At 42.2% G+C, this 21,419-nt stretch overlaps 1 protein-coding gene across 1 annotated transcript in view; it reads right to left on the reverse strand.

Annotated features, from left to right (window-relative positions):
• LOC146686680 (ryanodine receptor 3) overlaps window positions 1-21,419 on the reverse strand; it is a 110,662-nt gene that overhangs the window by 80,007 nt on the left and 9,236 nt on the right. The window contains exons 2-3 of the mRNA XM_085441255.1: window positions 6,824-6,943; window positions 2,878-2,982 (exon numbers count right to left, since the gene is read on the reverse strand). Of these exons, the coding sequence (XP_085297381.1) occupies window positions 2,878-2,982; window positions 6,824-6,943 (225 nt within the window). The remainder of the gene's footprint in view (window positions 1-2,877; window positions 2,983-6,823; window positions 6,944-21,419) is intronic.

The raw sequence follows: 21,419 nt of genomic DNA on the forward strand, positions 1-21,419 counted from the left end.
CTCTCCATGTGTGTGATTGGCAAGATGCTGCCAACGCAGCCCCATTCATGCGAACGCACTCACAGCTCCACTGGGAAACCCTGGGTTGACTTATTGACTTGATTACCACCTTCCTGTGTCTGCTTAGCCTGACTGCCAGTGTCGGTGCAAGTGAAGCCAGATAACAGAAAAATATTCAGAGTATGTTGAACTTGATTCACAGCACAGAGCCCAGGACAAGATGTGCGTTTATGTTTGCCAGCTAGATACAAATGAGACTTGAGCAGCTAAATTTGGTTGTTTAAAATCTATGGCTCAAACTGTCATCTGGCTGATAGTGAGTCAGTGTGGCTGACAAAACGAATTTGATTGGCTATGTGGAAACAAGTTTGCCTTCTACAGAGATGAGGGACGAACAGAAGGCCAAACAAATTAGCGATAAGGAGACGATGTTTTGATGCCAGACTGAAATGTAAATCGGTGCATAATTCCTTTCCCAAAAGGAGAAGAGAGAGAGGCAAGCTAACTCCAGTGTTATTTTAAGCCTTTTAAAGGTGCTGATGCAAGAAGGATGGTCAACCATGTTCATTTGAGCTTTGATCTAGCGTTTAATATTTTGGAGCTCCCTTTTTCTCCGCCGCAGCTCGCAATTTCCTGCTAACACCGCCCACAGCAGCAGTGGAACCAATGGTCTTGACTTGTGTCATTCTGCTGCACAGACAAGATCCACTCCTGACATCTCCATTTATCTCTGAAGTAAAGCCATTAAATATGTGCCTTAACAACTAAAGATTTATCCTTAACCACATGGTATTAAAGGATGAACAGACCAAATCATGCAGAGAGCTTATGAGACTAAATCAATCGTGATCGCTTTCAGTCTCCTTCCAGAAATGTTCGTATCAGATCAGCTGTTTGCATCATGCTATAGCGTCTCTCACAGCATACAGCTGCTATGATTAGAAGAAGATGCTGTGACAAATGAGAGCTTATTCTATGCGGAGGGTAGCACAAAACAAATGATGCTGCACTGAGCATTCATCTGAATCCCCCGAAGACAAGACAAATGTTAATCTGACGCTAATCCAACATTGGAGACGCTCTAGTTCTCCAGCAAAAATCAAGTTATATAACAAGTAATTCTTTATGGAAAACCTTATTGGGAAGTCTGTATGAAACCCAATCAGGTACTTTGTACCGATTGGGTTTCAATCAGACGGAAATACTAGATTGAAGAAACCAGTTGTACCATCGTTTCAAAGAAAATGATTTAGGTGTGTAATAAACTATGACTTCTAAAGACAAATTTCACAGGTGACGTGTCGTAAAAGTCAAACCAGAGATCAATGAGGGTAGAAAAGAAGAGCAAAGGATGCACTGCAGTGTGCAAAGGGATGAGAGGGGAATGGCATGAGCAGTGAACATACCCACTGATCCAGGCTGCGTGTCTATCACGTGAAAGATGGATTACACACAGAAAATAGAAGATAAAGATGGTAGAATTATATATCATAGAAATGTAAAAGAGCAGGAAACACACTTGCAGCACAGGAAAGGTTGACGAATGAGTGCAGATTACTGCAAAATTTGAAACGTGTTCAGTTCTCCCTACTACACGATCCTCTTTACTTTCACTATGTGGGTACAGGACTGCGCAAAAGTCTTTAGCAGCCCTTCATTTCTTTATGTTTCGCTAGGTAAACAGGAACTAGGTGCTCTGATTTATTGAAACGTGCAAATATTCAAGGAAATACAGAATATATAAGAGCAGATAAATAGAATTTGTACAACTCTATTTTTAAACTTGAAAGTCAATATTTAATATGACCACCTTTTTTCTTCTCTCTGTCATTTCTTTAAGTAGTCTTCGGGAATTGTTCATGCTTCTTGAATGAAATTCAAAGCTCTTTTTTGGATGTTGGCTGCCTTTTGTTTTGTTTTCTGTCAACATGATCCCACACTGCCTCAGTAATGTTGAGGTCCCAGCTCTGGGGAAGCCAGTCCATGACTGAGAGTGTTACACTGTCTGTTTTTCTATCCAGTTATCCTTTTCCTGCTTTGGCAGTCTGCTTGGGATCGCTGTCATGCTGGAGAATGAAGCCACTGCCAATCAGATGTTTTCAACATGGTACTGCACAGTGGATCAAATCTGATACTCCTTTGCTGCATTCATAATTCTATCAATTTTGACCACACCACCAGCTGAAATGCAGCCTCGTATCATGCCAGAGCCTCCGCCATGTTGGTCGTATACACTCTGTGTTGCTTGCCTCTACTAACCTCCTCTTCTGTACGTAATGAAGAAAATTTGAATCAAAAGTTTAAAATATAGATTCATCACTGATTCGCTATTCATCGCTGTTCTATCCAATATAACTTAAGCCTTTTCCCCCAATCCGCCCTTTTCGTAATGGCTACTTGACAGCTGGGATTTGGCAAACAGGGATTTCGCTTGGAAGCAAAATCTACAGAAACTAGGAGCAGCTCGAGACTTTTGTACAACGCTGTAAATACAATCCAAATCTACTGTCGACTGATTTTGCATGCAGGCTTTTAATTGCTATTGTACAAAAGAAAATCACGCTGTTTTCTTAAGTGTTAATCAAATGGGCAAAGGTAAACATAACGCATGAAACCTGCAGTAATTTCCCAACATTCAATGGATACATCCACATCAGCATCATGGGTGCCCAGACCTCTTTGCAGCCAGGGTCCCCAGGCTACTGAAACGGGCCTATTTTGCCCATTAAGCTCCTAACAGTTAAGAAAATTCAACTTAGCTGACTGCATTTATTACAGCCGCCTCCTCTGGATATCAGAGCACAGTGAGACATACATTAAATGACTCGGGGATGGTTTATGAAGAATCAAAGAGCTTTTGTGTCTATCTTCACTCACCCCTTCGCTGTTCTGTCCGCTCTTAGCCAGCATCTCCTGCAGGGCTCGCACTGACAGGGACTGTTCCAGCACAAAGGTGCAGATGCAAAGGTCTGGGGGAACATACTGTAACCAAATAAAAGCATCTCTGGTTAAAAACAGTCACAGATGAAATATCTCATTTTTCTAGGCAACATTTTATGAACATTTTTAGCATTTTTTTTCTTTTGAAAAAATAGACATTATATTTATATTTTATTAGTAAATAAAAATGCAAAATAACGGGTTCTGTACAGGATATATCATCTTTACTGGTAGGTAGTATTTTAGAAAGGCTCAATGATGGGGAAAAAATCAATAATTCAAATTTGTGGATATGTTCTCGCATGCATTTTTTTAAAAATATCAAACTATTAATTCATGTTTAGTAAATGACAGCAAAGAAAAAAGATCAAACTAAGCACTCTTCAGTACAGCGTGTTCTCCACCGTGCTCCAAAAGATCCCATCTACAGTGACTCAGCCTTCACCAAAGTGCTAATAATGAAAAGATCACCACTGCAGTTATTCTGCTGTCCATCAAAACTGATTCTGATTTAGTGCTTCAGGAATTTGCTCCATAAGCAAAACATCTTCATACAGCCTGGAAAAAAAGGAAAACAGCTCCCTGAATCTACAGGGATACTCTGATTAGATGCCCACTCATAAAATCTCTGCTGACTGCTGCATTTTTACCCCCACTTGAACCGAGTTCGTCTTAATCGAGTGGGCGATATTCATTAAAAGGTACTTTAAATTCAGATTAAGCGCTTTCGGGTCAGTCTGCGCTCAGATAAGCCAGGTCTTGGAAAGAGCACCATTAAAAAAATAGGGAAGATGCCAAATCGCTGAACCAGGGCAGTACTGGAAAAGACAGACGATTCAGAGAAAGGACACGGAAAGCGCCGATGGAGATATTGCAGGGCATAAACACGAGATAAATGACACCAACCCAAAACACCCTCTCTGGCCTCCTTCCCGAGTATCTCAACTGGTCCCAAAGTGGTTCGTTCACACAGGTAAATCTAACCTCATTGAAAAGTACTCAGAAGGCAAATTGAATCTTAACAATGGCCACTACTGTGTTGAATAGAAAGGCTCCAGGCAAGTCAGGGGGAAAAACAGCCGTGACTTTTTATAGAAACACGAGCCAGCGTGTTGGAATTCAAAAATAGTTTTTACGGATACACTTCCACTGACACGCTTGCTGAATTTAGACATCACTGATTTGCTACTTGTCGAGAGATGGTGAGAATTTAGTTTAATTCGAAGAGTCTTAAAAACTCACTTGCTTTCCAGAAGGAAAAAGAACCACACACACAAATGCACTGAAAGAACCAGATTGAGAAAGTGCATAGCTCGATACTTGATGACATGCTCATTAAAGGTAAAGGGATATAGTTTATATCTCTATCTTAACTAAAGGCGCAGATTACTTCTTGCGTGTGAAAGGTTTGTGGTGATGAGCCCACAGTGAACTGGCAGTTTCCATCAGCCTTTACAGTAGTTTATATGAACTTTATAGACAATTTTACAATGACTGATATGCAACAAAATCTCTTGTGAAATCCCAAGTCATGGGTTCTGGGTCTGTCGGAGCTTCTTTCAGCACACAACACTCGCAAAACAGCGTTTTAATCATAAGATTTTGACTTCCTGTTTAAATACAAGCTTAGACAAATGTCTCTTGGCTAGTTTCACATGATCGATAGATCTCAATAGTACTGACTAATAAATTATGTGAAAATGCAAATAAAAAATACACTTATATCTTCATTCTTTCATTTCACTTTTCTAAGGAAAATGATGCACTGCACCCTAACCTTGCACATCGCAGATGAAATTATTTGAAAAACATATCAACAGTAGCCAAACCCCATCATCTATTATCGTCATATATAAATATCAAGAACTTCAAAACGAACAGAAAGAATTACAAAGCGTTGGATGGTTAATGTTGACAGATCTGAGTCCACCTTTCAACATAAAAAACAAAAAAGAGTTTTCAAATGTTCAGGAAGTTTATTCCATTCCCTCGCAGCTTTAAAAGAAAAGTCTCTGATTCTGTGTGCAGTGTAAAGGTATGACACGAAGTCTGGGCTGGTGAAACGTCTTTCCTATCTGTTGAGAAGCCGTCCAGCCCTCCTCAAACCTCTCTAGGTCACAACACATGGACCTTTGCCCTCGCCTGGACTAAAACAGGAGGTGGGGAGGGACAGCCTCGAGACACAGGGGAAATAAAAATCAAAGTGACCTGGAGGGGATGGTGACTATAAAGCCCCGTCAAGGAGATAGTTTTGAGGCAGCTTGGCTGACCAATTGTGTGATGAGAGAGCAAGTGTTTTGCGATCGTGGGCGAGGATCGATCGCGTCTTTATTTCTGTCTCCAGACAGAAAGGTCAAGCAGGGTTAAAGCTGACTGTCCTGAGGATGTGGCTTCATCCGCTTCCATTGTTCTTTAGTTTAATTGGGGGCGGCGCTAAAGCTTTTGGCTGGTAATGAAAAGGAATTTAGAAAAATGAGCTGGTTCCAAACAACAAAGACAAGCATCAAAGCTATAATGGTATGCGGGCACAACTCCATAATATTGAATCTCTGACAAGTGAAAGCTGCTGGTCGTATATCACACCAACGGCTTCTCACGAGCTGATTGATGTTGCCACTTACAACGTGCACGCTTTAAATCAGCCTCGTTGCATCATTTTGGTTCTGTCCCTCATTACTAGACTAGTTCACCGAGGAAACGAAGCTTCCTATTCAGTCATCCACCTCTAAATGGACATCTTGGGCTTTTTTCACAGCTATGTTGCTGATCCCAAAGGTGGGGTGATGCCTTTTCATAAAAAAACTACAGGGAATGAAGACAAAGTGCCTGATACGGAGAACATCCATCACACCTGTCAGGTATAATTACCATCCAAAATAGAGTAAAGGCCTAACCTTCCCCTTGAAACACAGATATACTCTTTGTGTGAGCTATGATAGTAAATGTCAGTATTTTGCCAAGTAAAAAACAACTCTTTTCCCTCTTTCTCTGAAAAGTATTTCTGCGTTTCTTACATGGTCACCCACGCTGCCCATGCACATAGTGTCTTGAGTGAAATTAGTCAATATTAATGGATTATTATTAAGAGACAATCAATCCAGATGAAGCCTAAGGCCCGTCAACTGTAGCTACAGGGAAACATCAATGCCAGATTAGCAGCAAAGCATCGGCAGCCATGAAAAGGCGAGAAAGAATACAGATCCCTCCAGCCGATCAATCTTTATAAATAATCGCTTAACAGGGGGATCACTTAAAAGAAAAAAAAAAGAAGAGAATGTGTGCCATATGGATTAATTACACAAAAAGGCATTATGATGGCACCCCCACTGACAGCAAAGCAAAAGAAATTGCATTTAACTCATTAAAACTTTACACTCATTCAAACAAACTGCAAACAGGCTGCTCTGCTACAGTAAAGCAGCGGGCAATTACAGCTAACAACAGTGCAGCTTATGAAACAATCCATCAATCACGTCCAGGGGCGTAATTTCAGGGAATTATCATCTGAGGGGGGGACCTGCGGAGATGCGACGCCGTCCCTGATCCCTTGAAAGAAAAGCTCATCATGGAGACTGCGGTGGATGTGAGCTGCTGTGATGGTTGGCTTCTCTGATGGTTTGCTCAACCCAAACACGAACGGACTAAGCGGATGTTTGGTTTCCATGGAGGTTTTTTTATAGATGAACGCTTCCTTTCATCCGGTACACGCTTCTGAAAACTGCTTCATGTCACATTGGTCCATTTTTTTATTTGCATCTTAACACACACAAGTGTGTGAACATAAAGATATAGAAACATCTCACACTGATGACATGCATTGTTGTGCTGCCAGTTCAAATCTGAGAGAATAAAACGGTGCAACAGTAGAGCCAGTGTTGCCTACCTTTGCCTCAGATGTGGGCTCCAGGTAACACAGTCGATTGCCGAGCCCCTCGGCAGCCAAGCAGAACTTGCGATTCTCCTTCTGGATGCAAGCCACACACTGGAGCACCACTTCATCATCCTGTCAAAACAAAACAGACTTCAGTTTGTGTCTGCGCATGCAAGCTTAGACGCTGTCAGTGTGTGTGCATGTGTGTGTCATCCTGGGAGAAACCCAGTTCATCCACACACATGCCCATCCTTGTGCATTGATTGGAGGAAACTCTCAAACCACCATGGCCTGAGAAGTGCTCCTTCTTCTCCCCTGAACCTCGACACCAACCACAGTTTAGTTCATACAGCTGTTCATCAGAATAAGAGAAGCAAACTAGAAGTGCAAGCAAAAGCGAGCCTAGCCTATCGGGGCGATCGTGGCTCAAGAGTTGGGAGTTTGCCTTGTAATCGGAAGGTTGCCGGTTCGAGCCCCGGCTTGGACAGTCTCGGTCGTTGTGTCCTTGGGCAAGACACTTCACCCGTTGCCTACTGGTGGTGGTCAGAGGGCCCGGTGGCGCCAGTGTCTGGCAGCCTTGCCTCTGTCAGTGCGCCCCAGGGTGGCTGTGGCTACAATGTAGCTGCCATCACCAGTGTGTGGATGTGTGGATGACTGGATATGTAAAGCGCTTTGGGGTCCTTAGGGACTAGTAAAGCGCTATATAAATACAGGCCATTTAACCTTGAAGCTTTGAAGCTTTGCTTAAGTTACAGTGATGATCATCTTTTGACAATTAACCAATATTCAAAGGTCTATAATGACTTTTTCAGATTTTCAGCTGTAGTTCAGACAGTAGAGCAGGTTATTTACTAATCAGAAGGTTGGTGGTTCGATCCCTGGCTGCTTCAGTGTACGTGCCAAAGTATCCTTGGGTAAGATACTCAACCCCAGGTTGTGCTCAATGGAGTGTGAATGTTAGATGGAAAGCACTTAGATGTAGAAAAAAGTGCTTGTATGGGTGAATGAGCCATTAATGAGCGCTTGAGTAGACAAACGTTATGTAAGGACCAGTCCATTTATCGTTGGTTTATTGTTGTTTGAATGGCCACACGGTGGTTACTGTCACAGAACTAATGCCGTGCTCTTTCTTTGCATAACTTGTGCACTGCCATAGCAATGATTGTTCTGTTATTATGGCGTCTGTAATTTTTAACATCACATTGGGTTCAAATCTGCCAGCTGCCTAACGCGGGGATTTACAAAAATGTTCATTATTTTTTGTTTTCCTCATATAAAAATGGATGGAATAAAATGTCCTTGCATCTAGAATGAATGTCAGGTGAATTATTAAAATTTCTGTTAAAAGATAAGTAAACTATGTTGCATTCAAACATAAAATTGGACGTTCTTAGACCTTTTTTCCAAATTATCCATGGCTGATCCCTTTGAGTCAACCCAATCTTCTTTAGGCTATTTACGCTGTTTATATGGTGCAAATGAGGTTAAGGCTATTTGCTGGAGCATTTCACCCTATAAACAGAAATAATGGCTGAAACAAGTGAATGCATTTGACTGTGTGCAGATACTGTATGTTTAAAGACCAAGGAGATCATTGTAGATTTCCGGAAGAGGGGTCATAACAACCATCTGCCTCTCTTCATTGGCAGTGAGGCGGTGGAGAGGGTGAGCAGTTTTAAATTCTTGGGGGTAACTGTGACCGAGGACCTGTCCTGGGGCAACCATATCACCTCAGTTGTACGGAAGGCCCAACAGCGCCTCTACTACCTGAGGAGACTGCGGAGCGCACACATTCCCAGATCTCTGATGTTGAACTTCTACAACTGTGCCATCAGCAGCGTTCTGACGTATGGATTTCTAGTGTGGTTCCCCAGCTGCACCAAGGCCGACCAGCAAGCACTCCAGCGGGTGGTGAAAGAAGCTGGCAGAATTATTGGAACAAGTCTGCCAGAGATCAGTAATATAACTCGCTGTCTGAGGAGGGTGCACAGTATCCTGCGGGACCAACATCACCCTGCGCGCCACCTTTTCCATCTGCTGCCCTCAGGGAGAAGGTACAGGTCTATACAGGCCAGAACATCCAGACTGGCCAACAGCCTGTATCCACAGGCTGTGAGGCTCCTGAACTCTCTGCCCCCCTCTCACGGACAATAACCATATCCAACTTCTTAATAGCAATGAACTGGTCTGCATTGGTGCATCATATCTTTATTCTCTTCCCCCTCCTGCCCCCCCCCCCCCCCCCCTCTTTCTTAAATAGATAACTATCATATCTGATATCATATCTCACAGTACAATAATATTGAATGGGTTGCATTGTTGTATTTTGTCATGTTTCTCAGGTCTTTGTCTGAATTTCTACGAACATTATTGCTAAGGATTGTCTTATTGCATTGGAGTCACACTGGGTTAAATATGTACACTTGGGTTTTAAGGGGTATTTATTATTTTCTTCTTTTTTTGGGTTGTATGGAAGCCCCAAACACAATTTCATTGTTCTTGACAATGACAATAAATAAATAAATACTAAATACTAAACAGTGTGTGTGTGTGTGTGTGTGTGTGTGTGTGTGTGTGTGTGTGTGTGTGTGTGTGTGCAAAATGAAAGTTTTGTGGATATAAATTAGATAAAATTAAAAGACTACAATGCTATTGTAAGGTGCTGCAGATACATAAAGGCCACAAATGGCTCATTTTAGATCGTCCGTAGGTGGTTGCTAGGCAACATATTGTAATCAATCGTCCATAATGAAAGTTTTATGGTTAAAAATTAGAATAAATTGCTGTAATTGTGAAAGGAAAATTATACAATGCTTTTATAAGGTGTCATTTTAGCTAATTGGTTGGTGGTTGCTAGGCATCATGATGACGTCATAATATCTGGCATAGATGAAAACCTTCAGGGAACTAAGATGTAGCTGCATGACTGTGCAGGAGAAATTCGCAGGAAAACAAGAGATTTTACATATTTATAGTAGGATGAAAATAAAGCCATAATAAATAAGACTCATTTCATGATTTAAATTAATCGCATAACACACAAAAGCTGGCTCATTGTTTTTGTGTGTTATGCGAGTAAAGGCAAATGCAGTTGATGACGACAGACGTCACCAAAAACATAAATTCTTTTGGGAGCACAAGAGCCGAAAAACAAACATCCAATGCCACTGCTGTGTAAATGGGCTTATGGTGTTTATAGTGTTGGCCCTGTAAACGCTGAATTGGGCATAGTTACTCTTTACGACAGCAGAGCAAGCAGAAATTTGCTGATATTGGCTGCTATGGGATGGGGGGGGGTTGGAAGCTGCTGCACAATTGCCAGCTGCATTATTTAATGTGAGAGGGATTGTGCTGAGAGCAGAGTGCAGCAGTAGTAGTAGTAACAGTAAAGCACTCCATTACAGTGCAGCACAATGCACAGCAGCGAGAGATAAAGAGGACTAGCATCTGCACGTCACCGGGTGCAAGTCCGTGTTTGTGTGCGTAGAAAGCACTGCATGAAATCAATATGAGAAGCCTCGAGGCCCCTTTGCAACGCACGCGTTACACATTCATTTTCGAGTTGCTCGTGTGTGCTTCTGTCGGTGTAGATATTTTCCTTTTAGTGAAAAAAAGAAAAAGCAATGTGTGCGTGCATTTGTGTTTGTGGGTGTGTGGGTGTCCTTAATGATATTACCACTATTATGTGTCATCTGATGGCTACCAACAGCAGCAAAGCTTATGTGGTTTGCGGATGTCTTCCTCCCCTTACAAACAGCCTTGTAGCTTCGCATTAAATTAGGTTAAGGTTAAATGTGGGTATGAAATTTAACAGTTGGGAATGACAATTAACATTATTAACAACATTATTAATGGCACTATCATTATCAATGGAAGCAGTATACTGGAATTTAACTGGAAGTGTGAAAACGTGCTTTAGCACTACTAGCACAATGCTAGCATGCAGCATTAATTACGATGCGATACCAGTAAAAATGAAACCTTCAATATTGACTTTTTATTTATTTGGACGAGCATCGTACGGAGCTAGGAAGAGACAAGTTCGGACATTTCTGGCTTAATGAAATGGACTAAAACACCAGTCAGGCATAACATTACATGTACTGACAGGCAAAGTGATTAGCTCTTCATCATGGCACCTGTTAGTGAGCGAGAGATATTAGGGAGCAAGTGAACCTTTTGTCCTTGAAGTTGATGTGTTAGAAGCAGGGAAAATGGGCAAGTGTATGGATTTGAGTGAGTTTGACTGGGACCAAATTGTGATGCCTTGACGACTGGGTCAGAGCACCTGCAAAACTGCAGCTCTGGTGGGGTGTCCCCGGTTTGCAGTGGTCAGTATCTAACATAAGTTGTTCAAGGAAGGAATAGTGATTAAGCATTGATAGGGTGGACTGGTCTGAAGAATCACATGCCTGGCTGGGTGCATCGCTCGTCTGGCACCAGGATGCATTGTAGGAAGAAGGCAAGCCAGAAGAGGGAATGTGATGTTTTGGGCAAACCTTGGATCCTGTCATCTATGTGGATCTTACTCTGCAGGTGGCCATAATGTTATGCCTGATTAGTTTATATATATGTATGACTTTTTTTAGTCTTGCTGACCACTCAGTGTGTAAGATACTAGAGGGGTGCAGCACAACAAATCTATTTAACCACCTTGAGCACAGAAATCCAGAAGTTTGTGCAACAGCTTATGTGATCTATAAAAAACCCCACAGCAAATAAACTAAGCGGTTGCACTTGAGCTTGACATCTGTGGAGAACTACTTTAGAAAGAGCTTCTGACACTTTTTTCCTCCTCACAAATTTTATAGAGCTTTCATCCGTGTGTCATACTCTAGCTTTTCAAAACAGATGGGGCTTTCTCATTGAGTTCACAGGAAACTGATGAAGCTGCTGATGAAGGCCGGTAGTTCAAACCGCTTGAGTATAGTTATGTCACTGCATGCTGTCAGTACACAAACAGTGTACTGTTTGCACAGTGGGGAGATTATATATTTAAACTAAGGCTGACTGTAGGAACTAATAAATCTTGGCGGGGTTGTTCGATACTGGGGAGAATTATAATCCAGGTTACGTTGGTCAATGATCAATGCCACGACGAACATGGGATTGTTATGGGAAACACTTTGCATAATGCTAACCATCTCAGATCGATATTACGTATGGATTTCTAGTGTGGTTCCCCAGCTGCACCAAGGCCGATCAGCAAGCACTCCAGCGGGTGGTGAAAGAAGCTGGCAGAATTATTGGAACAAGTCTGCCAGAGATCAGTAATATCTTCCCCACTCGCTGTCTGAGGAGGGTGCACAGTATCCTGCGGGACCAACATCACCCTGCGCGCCACCTTTTCCATCTGCTGCCCTCAGGGAGAAGGTACAGGTCTATACAGGCCAGAACATCCAGACTGGCCAACAGCCTGTATCCACAGGCTGTGAGGCTCCTGAACTCTCTGCCCCCCTCTCACGGACAATAACCATATCCAACTTCTTAATAGCAATGAACTGGTCTGCATTGGTGCATCATATCTTTATTCTCTTCCCCCTCCTGCCCCCCCCCCCCCTCTTTCTTAAATAGATAACTATCATATCTGATATCATATCTCACAGTACAATAATATTGAATGGGTGCATTGTTGTATTTTGTCATGTTTCTCAGGTCTTTGTCTGAATTTCTACGAACATTATTGCTAAGGATTGTCTTATTGCATTGGAGTCACACTGGGTTAAATATGTACACTTGGGTTTTAAGGGGTATTTATTATTTTCTTCTTTTTTTTGGGGTTGTATGGAAGCCCCAAACACAATTTCATTGTTCTTGACAATGACAATAAATAAATAAATACAAATACAAATAAAATGTATTCGACTCAGATACAGACTGAAATGAATAGCCCTTATGGCAAAGCGGCTCTGAGCTGGGTTAGAACATGCAATCAGTCTCCTTGTTAAGGGACCAAGAGCAGAGCTGATTTGAGCCACATAAGGATAGTATCGATCCAGGCATTCAATCAGAGAAGGCAACTCTCACGTCTCTGCTTCAGTCTAGCCCACAGCTGGCCCTTTTCCCTTGTCTCACCCCTGCACTGAAGTAATGTGGGGTATCTCCCCCCTTCTCTCTTTCTCTCTCTCACCCTGTGTCACAAACCCCTTGTTTTTTTATTCTTCTCCTCTTGCCCCTGACTTCTACACAGGATTCATAAAGAGAAGCACTAAGTGATGTCAGTCAGGTTGTAAGAATGGAAGGTACTCTTTTTACTCTTAAACTCTTAAAATATTTGAACCTGGTTGTCTATATGCAAAAGTCTCTCTATTACTACAGGAAAGGTTTAAAAGGATGACATGAGAGTTCATTTTACAGCTATATTGTTAGACATTCAACACTGGCACAATGAAATTGGTTTAAATATATAATAGATGATGTTGTACTTAGAGTTGAAGGATACTGGCATACAGCCCTCGAGACAAACACAAAGATATCTACGTATCTTTCTCAAAGCTTCCCAAACATTGTGATATAAATTTTCCTTTGAAGCAGACTACTAAAACCAAGAAAAGAAATAATTTCCCCACCCCAGCGAGCTAAGCAGTCATCATGGCATCATTTATCAGAAGAGGTAATGATTTAAGCAAAGTGACTTTGACACCAATATTTTTCCACCCTGAAACCAATGCACCCAGCAAGAAGGCAGGACTTCAGCTACTTATTGACTGTGTTAAAGAAAACATAAATTATTAAACTGTTTTAAAACAAATATGAGGAGAGCGAGCTGAGCCTTCAAGGGCACCTTGGGATTGAATTTGACTCAATCCTAATACTCCCTCGCTCACGCTGCCTCCTTCGTATTCCTCCGTGCTGTGCAAACACATGCGTTTGTCATCTCCACTGTGTATATCTGTGCGTGCGCTACAACAATAGCACAAAGATCTACCTTGTTCTGGAGAAATCGTGTGAGTAATGCTATAGCATATCAATGAGCAGACTCTGACAGCGGCTTTTTTCCCCTCCCTCTTTTGAGCCAATCACACCCGTCTTATACTCAGGATAATCATAATATTGGTGTTTGCATGGAGACAGGCAGGCATAGTCATGTTACTGTGAGCCAATCACGGGTTTGAACACTATATGAAATCAGGCTCCAGTGTTAGTGACATGCACCACACTTATTCTCTAACAACAGGGCTCCTATGATGGCTAGGAGTGATTACTGAGCTCAAAAGGAAGGTAATGCATCCTTATGGCTTGTAGGGAAAAAATTTGTTCTGGCATCATAAATGTGCAGTTATGTGAAGAGCATCTCTTGTTCTCTCGTCCGGTTATCTGCCTTCAAACAACAAATCTGAGAAGTCCAGGGTTTATTCGGGGTGTAACTTTATGTTATTTGGAAGGCTCTCTCCTAGCACTAGCATCCCCAGGCTTCTACCTTTCTACCTATAAAACCCGGAGAGCAGTCAAATGGTGGAAGTGGAAGCTAAATTGGCTAGTCATTCATATGTATATTAGGTCGTTACCTAGGAATTCTGGAGGGAGGGGAGTGGGGGTGAGTGATTGAGGGGGTGGGGGAGTGGAGTGTTTCAGTTTGCCATCTTAGGGAGAAATCAACACATGTCCTTTGTATGTCCTTTGTTGCTGACATTTATTGATGAAAACAGTACAAAAAACCAACCATTTGTACACATATTTACAAATAATGATAAAAAGTGAGTGAGTACATTTCAACATTTTCAGCAATCACTCACAATCCTGGCACTGCCACGGTATCTGTCGTCTGCATTTACCACATGTGTATCTGTAGCAGTGAACACATCGCACAGTGGCCTGATTTTTTTTGCATCTGTGTTTGACCTGACACGTGGCCCTTTTTCCAGGGCTCGGTGTGGAGTGGCATACCTGAGTGGTGAATTCATTGCGATCTGTCTGTCTAGTGGATTGAGGAATTTCCCTGCGAATCTTGTTGACTGTGCCGAGGATGGTGGTTTTCCGTCCAAGAAGTTTTTGCGCAAGTGAAAGCGATGTGAAGAAATTGTCCGTGGTAACATTTCTGCCCTTGTCTAGGAATGGTTCCATCAGCCTCATTACTACATTTTCAGAAAGTCTCTCCCCACTGGGACGACTGGGGTCCTTGCCAAGATATGGGAAGACATTGCAAATGTACTTGGATTTTAGGTCGCAGGCCACCCAAAACTTGATCCCAAACTTGTCAGGTTTACTTGCAATATACTGCAGGAAACAGCACCGAGTCTTTGATGGGAAAAGCTGTTCATCAACGGTGATATGTAGACCAGGGTTGTAGCACGTGATGCAGTTGGTGACCAATGATCCCCACACACTGGAAATTGCAGCAAACTTGTCAGTCTTTGCTCGATCACAGCGGGTGGACTTGTCATCAAAGCGTAGGTGTTGCATGATGTCTTGGAAGCGGTTTCGTGCCATAATTCCAATTATCTGTGGGTTTCCCAGGTTTGCTGACCAGCAGTCATTTAGAGATGGAACCCTGGTAACCCCCCGCAAGATGACAATTGCAATAAATGCCATTAGTTCAGGGAGGTCCATGAACCAATGAACATGCTCCATGCACCACTCAGCAGGCCATTTGTAAATATGTGTACAAATGGTTGGTTTTTTGTACTGTTTTCATCAATAAATGTCAGCAACAAAGGACATACACCCATGTGTGTTGATTTCTCCCTAAGATGGCAAACTGAAACACTCCAAGTTGGTGACTTTTGGAGATTTGTTTCCCTGGATGATTGAGAATGCATCAAGATGAAACACAAAAGGAAGCTCACCGCTTTTAGCAGCTCCCCCACCCCCTCAATCACTCACCCCCACTCCCCTCCCTCCAGAATTCCTAGGTAACGACCTAATATACATATGAATGACTCCAGCATTTGACTGACTGCTCTCCGGCTTTTAAAGGTAGAAACGCAAAATGATGACTCCGCGGGGGTCTAAGGTAGAAAACCAAAATGACTGCTCTCCGGGGGTCTAAGTACTGGAATAAGTAGCAATCTGAATCTAAAGACTCTCAAGAGGAGCGTGTAAGCCTTTGGTTTGAAGAAATGCCTTAGGTACTTCAGCAGGTATTGCAGTACAGTGCATGCCTCAGCTCACCGAAAAGCCTCTCACTGCCTTATCATACACCACACGCGGCTGCAGTGCTTTGGCAATGCACTCACTCATACATCCTGAAGGGGCTACATGAGCAACTATAAAGCTCGAGTCGCAATAACAAACTGGAGCAAGCGAGCAAAAAGCTCCCGGTGCTGTTTAGCGGGCGGCACTGTGAGCCTGGGTGCAATGGCAACTGAATTGCTCCAGTATTTCATGCTTTGCTCCCATGAGCCTCGTATTACTACTGCTTGCATTATGCTTATGACATCATGATTCCTCCACTTATTGAATGTGTACTGAATGCATTCTACCTCAATTCCAAAACCTACATGCTTCTGCGAAAGTAAGACGCACGGGTACAACACAAAACCTGCACGAAAAGCAGCATCATCACTACTGTGTCTCCTGTTTAAAACCACAAGTTTTATTTCTATGATTCCTATGATGCGAGACCAGGCCACATGGATTCTAATTAACTGCATTATTTTCAGAGTTGTAAGCTAAATAAGCTAAAATGTGAAGCTAAATGCAAAAATTACCAACATAGTCAAAAAATGCACTAATGCAGGAGCATGTAAATATTCATATGGCTTCACAAAAGCAAAATCAATTACTCCTCCTATAAAGAAGAAATTGCCTTTGCTAAGTATATCCCATCAAAGTAAAGACTTGTGGTGATAAAAATAAATAAATAAATCCAGACTCCACTCCTGCAGCTGCAGCAGATCTTCACTTTCTATCTCATTCTTTGAGGTTAGATTTGTTCTGTCTTCTTCAGCTTGATGTGCCAAAAAATCTAGTGAATCAACAGCACATGGATCTGAGGGTGGCACCAAGTGGCCCCCTGGGAGGAAGCTTGAAGAGTGGAGCACTACAGGTGAGAGGAGAGAGGCAGATCCTGGCTCCTGGAGCATTCATCTCCAAACGCACCACCACACCGAACAGCAGTCTGCGCTTGCCTCCACTTAGCTTTTTGTCCCCCTATTATCATTCTATATTACACTGTGTAGTAATTCTCCATCATTACCAGAGGCCTGCTGCCACTCAACATTGCACTGAAGCTGGCTCATACGCTGAGACTTTGTTCTGGACAGATTGATACAGCTGGTCAGGCAATGCAGAACTAAATGCAGCTGGGCAGCGGTTGTACCCCCTACAAGGACACTCTCCTGCCTTGGATTCTTGTATTACACCCAGAAACACACTGTGCAGGTAGAAAAAGTCCCGGTGTATCCCAGCCTATTTGTAGGCAGTAAAAAGAGAGGGAATGACTGCAGTATATATGTGAGAGAGGCAATATATACCAGTGAATAATCAGAAAATAAAGCTTTGAAGCTGGTACTGATTGTGTCATTTATGTAAAACTCATCATCAGTAATCATATCTGAACTATCTACATGAGCAGCTGCATCCAATCAGAATCCAAACATGTAGTTCTTACACACATTATTATAAATTGGATATATATGCATCACAAAAAAATAAAATAACTGTAGTTATGCTACAGCTTACAATAATACAATGCGAACGCACTGAGCGTATCTGCCTGACTATAACTGCAAGACTTGTAAAATCCTTTCCTGTAATGGACCCCCAGTATCAGAGGAAGCACTGTGGGCCAAAAATGTTTGTTCCAGAACAGAATGGTGGAGATTAAAGCTCTCTGCTGTCGGGGTGATTCACAGACTTGCAGCTTAGTGCTCTCGCACTGTGGTGTGACACCAGTCGAAATGGAAAGCGAAAGAGAGAAACACTTTGGACAAGAGGAGTGAAGCTTTGTTCTCATGACTCAGTGTTACTCTGTAAATGGGAGTGTTAATGCTCATCTTGAAGCAAACTGCTGAACATGCTGCCCCGAGTGCACAGACCGAATGAGAGAGTGAGAGATAGACAGAAGGCAAACAGAGCTACAGAGAGTATCAAGTCCTCTCGTCCACACATCATTAAAATCCCAGAAATCAGGGTGACGCCATAAATTAATCTTGACATCCGTTAAAATTTTAGCCTCCTTTTAAGGCTGTGCTGAGGATAAAAGCCTTACAGCATGTTCTTGAACTGTGTCACTGACCAGATCCTGGAACAATCGGCGTGCAGCTGCATCCTGGACTCATTCTGCAACATGAGATCAGTTAAGCTCTCAGTGACACAGGCCTAGACACCAGTCAGCGACCCACTGGCAACCTTCAGTTACTAAGGAAAATGTATATTTTCACAACTGGCTGGTGAGTGGTTGCTAGCCTGAGTGAAATCAGTTGCAAAGAACCTCCTTGTGACTGCGTTGTTTAGTAGCAGATTGACGTGATTTCCCTTAATTTACATGAACTCAGACAACTGCCATTAGCTTTCTGAGCTGCAGTTAACCCAGAAATCAATTCAGAAATAGAGAAAATTCACTCTCAATGTGAAATTTGTGCCTTACCACTGCAACCAGCATATTTGGGTGACCAGTTTCACATTAGTGACTGCCAGCAGCCTCCAGCAACAACTCGCCAACCAGATGCAAAATAAATATTTTTCCCTACCAACTGTTGGATACCAGGTGGGCACCCGCCAGTCTCTAAGCCTCCATGAATGGGGCTTTGGCAATCGATTTCATATTGACTACCAACAACCTACAGCAACCCCTTGCAACCAGCCAGGGAGCGCACATTTTTCCAGTGTGACTGGTTGTTGCCAGATAGTCCCCGACAAGTCTCAGAGTCAAGCCATTTGTATACATAGCCTCTCATTAAGTGATAGAGCCTCACATCAGTGAATCCAACAAGTTCATCTGACATTCCAGGAGTAAAAAGTTGAGAAAATACCATCAAAGGGAAGATAATCTAATATCCGGTGGTTCAATGGGCCCATCGATTTTCATGTGTCATCTGCCACATATGGCCACCTCGGATTCAGTCTTGGACTCTCTAATTACCCAATCAACATACACTCGCACTATACAGCTGTGAACAGTAGCCACCATATGGACCAAGGCAATTCATCTTGAAGATTAGACAGGTGTGGCTATCACTGTGAAGCAAACAGCACGAGGTAAAAAATGGCATCTCCTGCTTGTAGCACAGTGTTAGCTCTATGCAAGTGTGTATATCATGGTATAGGTACTGTGTAGAAAACTCAGTTGAAAATGCAGAACGCTACAGTTCACCTGAGGATAAAGTTTATATAAGAGATAAGCCCTGTAGGCAGAACCAACCTTACTCAGGTCTGGAGATATTAAGACTGTCTACATGCCTCTGTAGCAAAGGAGTGAAGCAGGGAGGCTATAAAATGTTTGACTGCACCTTGCAGCACTACTTTGCCTCTCTGGCGGTGGCTTAATCTGAAAAGCTAAGCAAGCACTTTCGCTCCTTCCTTTCTTGCCTTCCTTTAGGTCTATGCAGGCTATTTTATGAAAAAAATACCTTGCAATGTTTCTACATGCTTGGCATTGAAGCATTACAGTGACTACGGAAAAAGATTGGGGTGTTATTGCATTTTTCCCCTGGCTACATGATGACACTGGGGAGCCTCGGGGGCAAGATGTGACAGCACTGTAGCTCGGGCTTGCACCAGAAATCAAAAGGAACAAACTCTTTTCCACTCCTCTCTGCAAAGCAGCGTCACTTAACAAGGGGATTGAGACTCTTTGTGGCAGAGCACACGGTAAAGGAAAATAGGCTGCTTCTACCCTTCCACAAGCAATGTGTTTTATTTTTAGGGTAAGAACCTTCTTGGAGGTCCGAAGGGAGAGCAGCACTAACAGGTGCATCTATAACCTTTCTATGTGCAGCAAGTCAAGCATGATTTTTGACTCACTTTTTCAACTTGTGACACTAAAGAAAGTCCCAAGTGGTGTGGTATGGATGGAAATTATGCTTTGCTTTCAGGTCAAGAACGGGAGGTGCTGGATATGTGACCTACAATATAAAAGAGAGCAGTGATTGCAGTTAATTTTGCAATTTCATAACCTGGTTCAGCTCTACATAAACACAAATTATGTTTTAACATGTTTCAATTTATTTTAGTTTTTTAGTTATTTATTTTATCTTATCTCATTTTAATTTTCTTTACTTATGCTATTAGCATGTACAGCACTTTGTGAACTCTGGTTTTATGTTAAAGTGCTTTATAAATAAAGGTGGTATGATATGGTATGGTAAATAATTCAACATTTGAGGACCTGCCAATATTCTGACAGCAGCAGACTAGCTCAGAGTTGTTGTGGACACAAATGGACAAAAACATAAAAAGCAAAGTTGAACTGTAAGTGCTAATCAAGAGACCTCTAAGAAAATTCAATTTAAATTTTTGCTCCAACAATCAAGTCCTGCTGAAAATCTGTGTTTGTGATTTGCTTTGATTTCATTTGTGTACTCTCAGAACAGTTGCTGAATGGTTGCTGGCTGTTGCCCTATATGACTTGTCTCCAAACACTCACTCTCCAAGCTGTAGTGAAACTTGAAAAATGCAACACAAATGCAAAAGGACAACGTTGGCCTTCAAAGTCAAAGTTGTGCAACCATTAAATTTTAAACCGCACACCTTTTCTCTGTGAATCTCTCCGTTTCAGGTTGTTGTACTTTTTAGGGTTTAACTACCACTCGGTGAGTGTTTGCAAGCATGTTGGTGTCCTTAATGACTCCTGACCTATTGAAGTCCACATTGGACTTACATTGGAAATTAGCGTTAGCAATATACACACACATGTTAGCCTGCATTAATGCGTTTGTAACTCTCAGGATTTTGTCTGTATTTGCGCCTTAGAAATACAGTCACTTAGACATGACAATAAATACTGGTGACTGTAGCTCAGGAGGTAGAGCAGCTCATCTACTGATTGGAAGGTTGGTGGTTTGATCCTTGCCCCCCTCTAGTCTACATGCCAAATAACCTTGGGTAAGATATTAACCCATAAAGTTGCACACTTATGCATCCAATAGCGTGTGAATGTTAGTTAGAAAGCACTTAAAATCACAGAAGAAAGTGCTGGTGCTTTCAGTACTCTGGGAGAGTCTATGGTAAATATTGTGCTACAACATCCGCTAGCTAGTTTAGCTTAGCATAAACTGGAAAAAGAGATTAGCCATAACTAGTCTAAAGCCATATACTATTTACCGTACAATAGACAGTCAAAAACACTTCCGGTTATATAGAAGTCTATGTAAGTGTCCCTCAGCTCTCTTGCTCTCTGACTTCAGTAAAGACTTTCCTGATGACTTTATCGGCCCAAATGAAAAGCACTGCTTGTAGCGTTCTAGCTTCAAACCACATAATTCGTCAGAAAGGAGGATAAACAGGTGTATTCTCATATGCTAACACCTTTGTTGACAATCACAAACTGTCAATCAACTGAATGCCGCGTCAAACTACTTCACAGTCTGATCCACCCCTTTACATTTTCAAAACAACAAGGTGGCAGTGAGAAAAATATACAACTTAAGGTTTCATAATGGGAATTTCCTAATCACTGATGTCATGGTGACTATGTCCAGCTTTATGTGCAAAGAAACCTCTACTT

This window comes from Copadichromis virginalis, linkage group LG19 (assembly GCF_057382275.1).
Source record: "Copadichromis virginalis isolate Kocher_CV1m ecotype Utaka linkage group LG19, C_Virginalis_male_GT1.1, whole genome shotgun sequence".
Classification (NCBI taxonomy): Eukaryota; Metazoa; Chordata; class Actinopteri; order Cichliformes; family Cichlidae; genus Copadichromis; species Copadichromis virginalis.